Below are 12,511 nucleotides of genomic sequence, written 5' to 3'. Positions count from 1 at the left end.
GACAAGCTAGAACGTCATGCCAGAACGGTATGAGTTTTGCAATGTAATTGGCCCTTCTCAATATTTTGCCCCTTGTTGACGTAAGCCATACACACAAAATTCAAACTAAACGAGAAGGGAAGAGGGTGATGGAGTCAGGACAGTTTATAGACCGATGCCGGTGCCCTCCCGAAAACATGCCCGATATGCTTTCCGATCCCGGGCGCGGAGGATACCGGAACTATGGTATTATGCTAGATTCTCAAAGCCCTGTTTGGCTACTTGCCCGATAACCGACCGACTCTCGGATCTGCAAAGCGGACCACTTAACCGGATAAGAACCGTTCATCCCGCATGAAACGGAGCTGGTCTCCGGCGAAAAGACTTTCACGGCTTTTGTGATAAAAGCCTCTTCGTCCAATTCTCGCCACCTTTAGAAGTTCATCCATCTCGAATCTCCTGACTGCAAACAGAGGCATATCTAAATAATGCCAGGCGAAGTCCTTTCTTAAAGCGCTCAAAGTTTCCGGAAGAAACTCATGCTGTGTAGATTGCGGGGTCACCCAACAGACACAAGTCGTCGCATCAGCGGATTGCGTGCTCTGTGCCCCATATAGCAACATCGCAACCACGATTGCTAATCAGCACCATCCTCGACGGTGTCTCTGGTGCTTATCCCACCATTTAAGTGCACTCATTGACAACGGATGGCGTCATCTTCCCTCCGTCCTTTCGCCCTGTGTACTGCTGAACGCCAATAATATTTTGCTGTTTCATCCCAATGATCGGAACCGCACCGGCCAGCTCAGCTGGGCATTGGTGTGAGGAAGAGGGGCCTAGACAACGCCATCGAATCCCTGCCAGCATGCAATTATACTGGATAAGGCCCCCCTCATCGGATATACTCCGACGTCAATAACTTTGGAGGGGTAGTCTATATAAACCCAGGGACGTGGCATGAAGCCCACATGTGCGGATGTATGTACGAGGAGCAAACTTAACCTTGATTAGCCCAAAGAAAAAAAAACCAGACAAAATGGCACCTTCAGCGACAGAAACTGCCACAGTGACCGACCCGGTCAACCTTCCGGTGAACAACCTTCGTCTGTACGCCGATGGCTCTGGCGATTACAAGGAGCTCTCCCCTACCGTGTACGATAAGGATGCCGAAGCGAAGGGGGGAGACGGCCATGAAGGTGCAAAGGTTGGTTGATTGATTTTGTTCGTGTCCAGTCATTCGGTACAGAAGACTGACTTTCAACAACGTAGTACCCCCACTACCTTCCCACGTGGAATCCCGAGCAACAATACCCTCCCTTGCAGCCCTTTCAGCACTACGATCATGGCAAGGATGCGGACCCCAGCTACCCAGAGCTTCTCCCTAAGGACGCCCAAGTGACCGACCTCACACCCTCGATCGGCACAGAAGTTAGGGGCGTTCAGCTCAGTAAGCTCAGCGATGCCGGCCGCGACCAGCTCGCCCGCTATGTTGCGGAACGCAAGGTCGTCGCCTTCCGTGGGCAAGACTTTGCCGACCTGCCCATCGACAAAGCGCTTGAGTTTGGTGGCTACTTTGGCCGCCACCACATTCACCCCACCTCCGGATCCCCCGAGGGCTTCCCGGAGGTTCACCTTGTCCACCGTGCAGCGGGTGACAAGTCGGCTGAGAAGTTCTTCGCTACCAGAACGAGCTCAATCGCATGGCACTCAGATGTCTCGTACGAGCAGCAGCCGCCGGGCACAACTTTCCTATACATCCTCGACAAGCCCGAGACAGGCGGAGACACTCTTTTCTGCAACGCTGCCGAGGCGTACAACAGACTCAGCCCGCTCTTCCAGGAAAGACTTCACGGTCTGCAGGCTGTTCACTCTGGTATCGAGCAGGTCGCCGCCTCTGTCAAGAAGGGTAGCATCAAACGCCGCGAGCCCGTTGCCAACACCCACCCTATTGTCCGCACACACCCCGTGACTGGCGAGAAGGCCCTTTACATCAACCCTCAGTGTAGGTTCTTGCCCAAGTATATACTTTAGCAGACCGGACTAATCATATTCCAGTCACTCGCGAAATTGTTGGCTTGAAGAAGGAAGAATCCGATGCTCTGCTGAAATTCTTGTACGAGCACATTGCGTGGGGCGCTGACTTCCATGCCCGCGTAAAGTGGGAAGAGGGAACTGTCGTCGTCTGGGACAACCGCGTTACTCAACACTCTGCGTTGATTGACTGGAACAACGGATCGCGAAGGCACTTGGCCAGAATCACTCCACAGGCCGAGCGGCCATATGAGACTCCTTTCAAGGGTTAGATGGCCGGTGGAATGGCGCGGTGTTGGTTTTAGTGTGTACATCAAAGGCCAGTTTGGTCATTTTAGGGCCTAAGAGTCTTTAAGCAGCGATTGAAACTGCAAGACCAGTCTAAGCAAAACACTGGTGTAACGATAAATGCAAAGTTATTATGATTGATGGACCCAATACCCTTTTGACGACAAAATACACTCATGTGACTGACATCGACTTCAGTTTGAAGCGAATGCACAGCACTATGGTCGCTGGCAATCGTTAGCCAATACCGAAAGTCTGTTCTCTATGCAGTTGGCGACAATCTAAATGATCTAGATACTCCGCTATGCCAGAGTTATGGCTCACTCACCCTGCGATGGATCAATGTTCACTCTAACTTATCGTAGTCGCAACACAGTTTTCTCCCATCTTCTTCTGCTACTGATAAGATGCAGACAAAACGCGTCAGAGACGGGAAGATAAGCTCGGTATTCGGATAATGAATAGACTAAATGATCGTCCTAGTTGATAACTCCCTTGGCGTATGGTATGCGATCGATCCGAGAGGTTGGCACTTGATGTGGGCTGTTTCTTGGGCTGGTCTCTGATTGGCCAATTAAGTCAAAGCACCCACTTTTCGGCCACCCCTGCTTTTCGGCCACCCAAAAACGAGGCTATCGCAACACAACCACCTATTTCAATTAACTATCGCCGAGGCCCAGATGCAACTATGATACAGCTTTCTACTTCGCTAGGGCAATCAGATGCGCTGGATTCATCTGTATCTATTTCAACTTCGCCAGCCTTGATCTGGGCTTGCCGTATATCGCTGATGTTAGCGAACTTAGTATTAGGGTCAATTTTGATAGTCTTCTTCTCTTTTGTTATAGTATTGCTAATTTGGGCCTAGAGAAGCTGTATTTAGTGCTAGGTAATAGCTAGCTGGAAGGACTACTCTTAGAAGCCTTTTTTGACTTTTCTGAATAATTAGCGTTATATAGCAATACTTTAATCCATCTTATTAAATAAGTCTAGTTAACTATTAAGATCCTGTATCTTCTTAGGCATAGACTACATAATAGTAGATATAGCAGATACTTATCTATCTATACCCTAAGTATCCTAGATACCCTAGATATCCTAGGTAGCCTTATTACGTAGTGTTAATAGTACTGTGTTACAATCAGATATCCGACAGTGGTGTTTTCTACTAATAGGTAGCTAAGGTCAATACTCAGTAACAGTAAGGTAAGTCTTATTAGTAATCTTGCTGGTCTATTAGTATCTAGTAATTAGTCAGGCACGTCTAGGCATAGATAGCTTTATAGCTTTACAATAGAAGAATAATCTAAGAGTCACTTATAAAAGAGTAAATCACAAAGTTAATTACTAAAGAGCTATAAAAGGTATCTAGTCTAGTTAGAACAATTATCCTTATATCCTATTATTACCTTATTAGGACTGATCTCTTAAAGTTAGTCTTTAATAAAGACTAATCCTTAGTATATTAGTCCTAAGTCATAGACTACTTATTTATTATTAGTTTTTCTTATCTTTATATAACTTTCCTTAGTTCTTTTGTTCTAAGAGGAGATTAATATGTTCCTATATTATCCTACATATAACCTTATCTTGTAACTACTAAATGCCTATAAGATAACCCTAGTTATATTATACTTATTAGGTTATAATATTAGGTCTCCTCTTTAAAGGTCTTACTTTTAAGACCTTATAAGTAGGTTATTCCTCTTAAGTTAAGGAGTTATTAAACTTACTTCTTTATTTATTTATAATATTAATATTATATTAAGTTATATAGAAAAATTAAAACTAAAAGCAAAATCTTAAAAAATAAAGATAAAAGATTATAAGTATTTTATACTTTTAAAGTTTATTAAAGCTTATTTTGTTATTACTAATATACCTTATACTTATTATTTTTATATAAAGACTACTTATTATTTTAGTAAAAGTTCTTTTTACTGTTATAGCTATATTAAGGCTAAAAAGCCTTATAATAGTGTTTTAATAGCTTTTATTTATAAGTATCCTTTAATTAAATATAGTCTTTTTTGTTTAACTTTTATTTATAGTATAAAAATTAAATGCTTAGTAAAAGGAGTAAAATAAGAAAAAAGAGATAATAAGTAAAAAGCTTTTAAGGCTTTATAAAGAGCTTATTTAATTATAGTCTTTAATAGCTATTATAGCTAGCTATTTATCTAAAATTTAAAAAACTTAGAAACTTGTTTATAAGCGTTAAACTAAAACTTTTTATTATAGTATATAAGAAATTAATAAGTTTAATACCTTAAAGTTAATATTAGATGCTTATAAATAAGGAATAGTAGAAAAGTTATAGTTTATATAAGTACTTAATAATATAAACTAGTCTTTATATAAGCTTAGTAATAAGTTCTTAAACTTAAAGCTACTAGTATAGGCGTCTGGTTTTAAAGTGTTTATGAGTTATAATAGTCCTAGAGTAGCTGTTAAGAGTACTAAAGGTTTTTAACTAGTTCTTATAAGTTGTTTTTATATTTATATTCTTTTTATTTAATAAAATACTATACTTTTTTATTTTTTTTTTATTTATTAATAATTTATTTAACTTTATATTTTAGTTTATTTAGTTCTATAATAATATAGTTATTAGTATTTAATCTTTATAGTATTAGTTTAAGTAGTGTAATATAAAAAACTAAATAGATCTTTATTATGTTTAGTAAGTTAAGTTTAAAGTTAATATTTAAGATTTTTTAAATAATTTTAAAAGGTCTAAGTTTTTTATAGTTTAATTTATTACTTAGTCTTTTTGTTTTAATATTATGTTATAAAAGATATATACTATTTTTCTTTTTAAAGGTTAGTCTTTTAACTTTTAATATGTTAGTATATTTCTTTATTTATGCTTTAATAAATTTAAGGTCTTTAGTAGTATTTTCTTAGATTTCTTGTAATTTATTATAATCTACTATAACCTTTAGTATTTATAGTCCTTATTAAGGTTCTTTATATACTATAGGCTTAAATCTATAATTTAAGTAAAATAAAGAGTTTAGTATACTTTCTTTTATAGTATTATTATAGGTAAATTAAGCTATTAGTAATAGTAATACCTAATTATCTTAGTTATAGTTAATATAATATTATAGATATTATTCTAGTATTTAGTTAATTTATTTGGTTTATTTATTGGTTTATAGGTAAAAAGTAGTTAATAGCTTGTAATTAGCTTTTAGTTATAAAATCAGGGATTTCTAAAATTTAAATATAAATAGTTTATTTTTATTAAATATGATTTTTTTAGGTAATCTGTGGTTATTAATAATGTATTTTAAAAATATATATACTAGGTCTTTTGTTATACTTAACTCTAAGTATAGGATAAAGTATATATATTTTGTAAGTTAATTAATAATAACTAATATATTATTATAGTAGGTTTTTATAAGTAGTTCTTTTAACTTAAAGAGTTTAATAATAAAATCTAAAGAGATTAAGTATTAGGCTTTTAGTAGTACTAGTAATAGTTATAATTATCTATATAGTTTATATAGACTATTTTTGTTTTTTTTATATATATTATAATCTTTAATTACTAAAGCTACTTTTACTTAAGTAACTTATATATTATAATATTATTAAATTTGTTTAAATGTCTTAGTAACTCCTTAGTGTTTATAGGCCTTAGCGCTATGAATCTCTATGATTTGTTCAGGTGTTATTCTGCTAGTTATACTAGTATTAATATAAATACTAATTATAATAAGTTTTTATGCTAAGATAAGGTTACTGTTCTTATTCTTTTTAAGGATGACTTGGGTTTCTTTTAGTACTAAGGTTTTATGGTCTAGTCTTTAGCTTAAGGCATCAGCTCTTCTATTCTTAGATCCTTTAATATAAATGATTCTAAAGTTGAATTTTAATAGGAATTCAAACTATTTAATCTATTGTTTATTAAGGACTTTAGAGGTAATAAAGTAAATAAGGTTCTTATAGTTAGTATAGACCTTGACTTTATATTTAGTTCTAGATAATTAAGGTTTTTATTTTTAAAAAGCTTTAATAATTATTATAAGTTCTTTATTATAGATTTAGTAATTAAGCTTAGCTTTATTAAGTTTTTAAGAGAAAAAAACATAAAAGTATAGCTTTTTTTTATTATTATGTTAGCTAAGTTGTTTACTGATAGTATAGTCTAAAGCGTTAGTTTCTAGTTTAAAGGGTTTTCTTAGGTCTAGGATTATTAAAACTGGTTTAAAATAAACTTATTACTTAACTTCTTTAAAGGCTTTTTTTTATTCTTTGGTTTATTTAAAGGGTATATCTTTTCTAGTAAGCTTAATAAGGGGGTTAATTTTATTAAAATATCTTTTAAGAAATTATTAGTAGAAGTTAATAAATCCTAAAAAGGATTAAATATTTTTAACATTTTAAGGTTAAGGCTAGTCCTTAATAGCTATAATTTTTTCATTTTTTATTTAGATTTTTCTTAGTGTAATAGTAAATCTTAAAAAGTTAACTTATTAACTATAAAATATGCTTTTTTTAAGTTTAACTAGTAGTTTAGCTTCTTATAGTTATTAAAGTATAGTATAAATATGCTTTTTATGTTCTTTAAGGGTATAAGAGTAGATAAGTATATTATCTAGGTAAACAATAATAAATATATCTAGAAATTCTCTTAGGATATAGTTAATTATTATCTAGAAGGTAGTAAGTATATTAGTAAGTCTAAAAGGCATAACTAGATATTTAAAGTTACTTTTCCTAGTATAAAAGTAAGTCTTTTATTCCTTACTTTCCTTTATCCTAATTAGGTTATAGGCTTTTTTAAGGTTAATAGCTATAAACTATTTAGTGTAGTATAGCTAGTCTTATAATTCTGAGATAAAAGGTAGTAAGTAGTAGTTCTTAATTATAATATTATTAAGTTATTAGTAATTTATATAAAGTTATAGTTTATTATTTTTCTTTAGTATAAACAATATTAGGTATTTTATAAAGGATATTAATAGTTAAATATAACCTTTGTATAAGTTTTCTTTAAAGTATTTATTAAATGCCTTATGTTCTATTTTATTTAGTCTATAGATTTTATAAAACTTTAGGTATACTTTTTCTTTAAGTAAGATCTTATAATTATACAAGCTATATTTAAGTAAACTGGTTTTTAGTTCTTTAGTAAAAAGTTTAGTGTACTTATAGTATTATTTTAGGATTAAAGAAAAGCGTTTTTTTTCTTATTAATTATTAATAAATTATTTAAATTATTTATTTTTTATAAGCTTAATTCTTTTAATATATATAATATATTTATATTACTTTAATTTACTTAAGGGTTATAGCTTATAATACTACTTTGTAGTTAAATCTCTCTATTAGAGTTAGCTTATTCTCTAATCTATACTTAGGTTATATTATTATAACTATAGGATTCTAAGGATAATATTTATATCTCTTATTTATTCTATATTAAAGATTAGATATTCTTAATAGTTATAAGTAACTATAAAGAGTTATATAGTTTCTTTATTAATAGTGCCTTTACTATACTTAACTATTTCTTCTTTTATGTTTTATAAGATATAAGGATTCTTTTTAAATCCCTATGTAATTCTTTGTTAATTTACTAGTTAAAGTAATATTAAGTTTACTTATACTCTACTATTAATTATAACTTAAGTAAGCTATTCTTTAATATAGACACTTAGAACCAGGTGTAAGGCGTCTATTATTATAGTAAAGTATAAGGACTTCCTTAGTGTTACCTTTTGTTATCCTTATATAGTTAATATCTCTAGTTTTTTAAGTAGTATTAATAGGCTTACTTTCTCTTTATATCTACTAGTTTTATCTTAGAAAAGGTTTATTCTCTAATCTAAGTTCTCTAGGCTTTAGCTTTATTTATATAATACATTATATATTTATTATATATATATTTAAACTAGTATTTAATTAGTCTATTATAGTATAAGACTAAGTATTCTAGACTAGGTTATATATATAACTAACTTACTTTAAATTCTTTAATAATCTATATACTAAGTTAGTAATAGAGATAAATTATAAGAATTAGCTACTACTTTTTTTATTAAGAGAAGAAGTTATTAAGTTTTTTGTTTTAAAGGTAAAACTAGTATTTATTATAGATATAATTAGCCTAGAATACTTTAGTGTAGTATATATGTTTTTAGTTAAAGTACTTATAGTCTCTAAATACAGGTTCTTCTAGGACAAATACTACTAGTTTCTTATTAATTCTAGTATTATTTATTTTATAGAACTAGACTTCTTAATTATCTTTATCTTTTTTGTACTATAGTTAGTACTTAGGGTAGTTCTTTTTAGTAAACTAAGCCTTTTTAATTATTAAGTTATTACTAAAGTTAATATTTATTTATATAGCTATTAGTTTATTTAGGTTATAATAAGTTAAGCTTTAATTAGCCTTATAGAGCTATATTTCCCTTTTATAAAAGACTTTTTGTCTAAGGTCTAATTTATTAGAGGATTCTTTTTTTTCTAAGAATAATATAAATATAATTATTTTAGTTTTTTTTTTAATATCCTTATAAGATATTAATTATATAGAGGTTTAGCTTGATTTTCTAAGATCTATAAGTTATTTAGTAGCCTTTTTTTTAAGTTTACTTAAGGGTTTAAACTTATTAAGTGATTCCTTATGTTCTTCTTTAGAGCTTATTTTTTTACTAAGTACTTTAATTAATTCTTAAGGTATAGGTTCCTTAAACCTAAGTCTTAGAAAAAAAAATCTAGGTTATTATAGTTGTTTTTGCTTTATAGCTATTATCTTAGTAGGTTTCTTAGGTTTAATACTTTTTTTTTTTTTAAGAGTATTCTTAAAGTTCTTTTTAAGTACTTATTATTTCTAGAAGTTCTTTTAGGCTTATATATATAGTTAGAGTTATTCTTTAATAACTTTTAGGGTATTAGGTATACAGGGGTTATCTTCTTTGCTTTATATAGCTTTCTTAGCTTAGATAAGCTTAGTGATTAGCTATTAGTTTTATTACTCTAGTTACTAAACTATAGTTTATTCTAGGTAGCCTCTTTTCTAGGTTTATTAAAAGATTACTATAGTTCTATGTTTAAGCTATTATAAGTATTATTTAGCTTATTCTTTTAGTTCTTAATAAACTAAGTAGTTATTATTAAAGTAGGTAGTCTAGTTCTTTTGTTTATAAAGAATTTTTTTTCTTATTATATTAACTTTTTTAGTATTTTTAGGTACTAGTTAGTTCTAAAGTTATTTAGGCTATTTATAGTCTTTAGCTATATAGCTAAGCTTTTTATAGTTATAATATTTAAAGTCCTTTAGGTCTTAGTAGTTCTAGTAAAGCTTCTTAGTTATAGTACTAATGTCTATAGGTCTACTATGTTGCTTATAAGAGATGCTTAGCTTACTATGTTGTTAGTTATTCTACTAGTATAAGTTAAGTTATAAGTTCCTAGGTCCTTATAGTATATACTTTCTGCTAGTATTTAGCTAAAGGCAATATATTTCTTTTTTTTTTTTTTACTATTTATATAGTCTAGTATTAATTCTAACTATAATTTCTATATATTATAGGAAATTATCTGGTTAGTTAAGCTTAGATAGCTTATCTTTTACTTCTTCTTTAAGTCCTTAGTAGAACATAAAGATCTTAATATTATTAATATAATCAAGTTATATATAGATTCTTTAAAACTCTATAGTATAGTTAATAGCTAACTTGGTTTGTTTAAGATTTACTAAGTCTTATTTAGCTTATTATTTCTTGTTTAGGTCCTAGAATAAGGATTTCAAGGTATACTTAAATCCTATGAAGCTCTTAAAGATTTACTAGGTCTCTAGGTTATAGTACTTTAGCGTCTTATTGTTTAAATAGTCTTCTAAGTAAGGTTTAAACTAAGAGAGGACTTATTCTCTAAAGAAGGTACCTATATAAATGATTTTCTTTGTTTCTATATAGAAGTTACTAGAGTAAAACGTCTAGTAGGTCCTAACCTGTATTAAGAATCCTTTAAGCGTTCTAGAGGTCTTGTTATAAGTAGTAAGGGAGTTAAGCTTAAGTTTCTTCTACTTATCCACTAGGGTCAAGATAATATTAGTAGCTTCTTATAAAGTCTGGACTTATTGTTTAAGCTTATTAGTCTCTAAAGTCTTTGCTTAAAGAGCACTAGTAGTTTTGTTTACTATAGCTTATAGCTACATAATGTTATTATTGTTTTACTTTATATGTTTTTACTAATCCTTATATATTTTCCTAGTAAATTCGATTTTATTATCTAATCCCTTAATATTCTTTATTTTGTTGTCTAGGTTTCTAGGGGTAAAAGACATAGGTGCTTTTCCCTTTAGACCTATTAAGGATAAAGCTAAAGTGCCTTTAGTGAACATAGTTACTGTTTAGTAAGTATTAAGGTTAACTTACTAAACAGAAGCAATCAAAGTGTTATAGTTAGATATCTAATAGTAGTATTTTCTGCTAATAGGTAGCTAAGGTTAATACTTAGTAATAGTAAGGTAAGTCTTATTAGTAATCTTGTTGGTTTATTAATGTCTAGTGATTAGTTAGGTATATCTAGGTATAGATAGCTTTATAGCTTTATAATAGAAAAATAATCTAAGAGTTACTTATAAGAGAATAAATTATAAAGTTAATTGCTAAAGAGCTATAGAAGGTATCTAGTCTAGTTAGAACAATTGTCCTTATATCCTATTGTTGCCCTGTTAGGACTGATCTCTTGAAGTTGGTCCTTGATAAGGACTGATCCTTAGTATGTTGGTCCTGGGTCATGGACCGCTTATCTGTTGTTAGTTCTTCTTATCTTCACGTGACCTTCCTTAGTTCTTCTGTTCCAAGAGGGGATTAACGTGTTCCCGTGCCATCCCGCATATAACCTTGTCTCGTAACCGCTAGGCGCCCGTGGGGCGACCCTGGTTATGTTATGCTTGTTGGGTCGTAACATGCTGTTGCCTTGGGTAGCAGCAAAGAGCTCAAAAGAGGTCTAGTTATAGAAACAGGCTATAGTCCAGTATGTTTCCAGCCACTTAGAATATTCTTTTTTGTTAGCCCAGCTAAGTGTGCTAGCTGATAACAAGATAGGAAGTGTCTTTTGCCTATTATAGTTAAATTGTTCTATTAGTTGAGGTTAAGCTGGAGCCTATTGCGATAGGCTGCCTTGACTAGGCTGAAGACTGACTGATCTAGTGGCTGAAGGACATAGGAGGTATATGGCGGTAAGAATAACAGATGGACGTTATTAATATAGCATTGCCACATAAACTCTGTCGTTGTATAGCTCCTATGCCCATCCAGGACCAGCAGTCTGGCCTGATCAGGCTAGGAGGGGGCAGTCTGCGGCAAGAAGACCTTCAGCAGCCACTCAACAGCAGTCTCATCAGTTGTCTATCTATTCTCTGTTGCTATAAACTCCCATCCATCATATGGGCCAAGATCTAGAGGAAACCACTGCTGCTGGACTGTCTTGCCCTTATATATCACAAGAGGATGTAGTGCCAGGCCCTCAGCTAAGATACACTCGATAATAGATACCCAGGCTCGCGATCCAGGCTGCTTTTTCCGTATAGACTTGGTGTAACAGACGCTGACAGTGACATCGGTCGCAAGGACCCTTTGACTCTACGGCCTAACCAATTGACCCAATTGACCCAAAAGATCCGTCAGTGCTTGCACGCGTGCAAGCCCTGCTGTCAACACTGCTTATATGCCCTTGTGACGTACAACCATCGGGCTAGGGGAGTTGTGCTGTTACACTTGGTCTCTGCCCTGCCCAGCACCAGCCCATTTGCGCCTTGGCCCTCAAGGATACCAGTCTCATCTATGTTGTATCTGTTGGCTGGTTGGATGGCTGATATTGCTGGGATTGCGAGATATCTGAACCAGTCCCTGATAATCTCAGTAGATGCCCCATTAACACGTCTAGAATCAATAGATCGACTTCTCTGGACCTTGATAGATGGGTTTCTTCGTATAAAGGCATCTAACCATCTCTTTCCTAGAGGCTGGGTATCGCCCATCGCATTCAGGATACGCTAAGCAAATTCTCTGACTTGCTGATGCGTTGGCGCAAGCCCGAGGTCAGCCTGTATTTACACCCAGCTTGCCAGCTTAGCCTCCTGACTAATAGAGAGCCTTTGGAGGTCTTCAAATGCTGCTGCTCTAGGTTGGCTGCCCTTTAATCGACTTTGCAGTGTTGATCGTGGTACCCCCCATCGCTT

At 32.6% G+C, this 12,511-nt stretch overlaps 1 protein-coding gene across 1 annotated transcript; it reads left to right on the top strand.

Moving 5' to 3' along the window:
• Positions 1-1,015: 1,015 nt before the first annotated feature.
• ColSpa_09795 (alpha-ketoglutarate-dependent sulfonate dioxygenase) lies at positions 1,016-2,282 on the top strand (the record flags this gene model as incomplete). Its single annotated transcript, XM_049276007.1, has 3 exons — positions 1,016-1,183; positions 1,249-1,981; positions 2,035-2,282. 3 exons carry the CDS (start codon positions 1,016-1,018, stop codon positions 2,280-2,282), a joined length of 1,149 nt encoding a protein of 382 aa, XP_049131964.1.
• Positions 2,283-12,511: the final 10,229 nt, after the last annotated feature.

The sequence above is a fragment of the Colletotrichum spaethianum genome, assembly GCF_022836535.1.
Source record: "Colletotrichum spaethianum MAFF 239500 DNA, contig30, whole genome shotgun sequence".
NCBI lineage: Eukaryota > Fungi > Ascomycota > Sordariomycetes > Glomerellales > Glomerellaceae > Colletotrichum > Colletotrichum spaethianum.
This window is presented reverse-complemented; position numbering and strand designations above follow the sequence as displayed.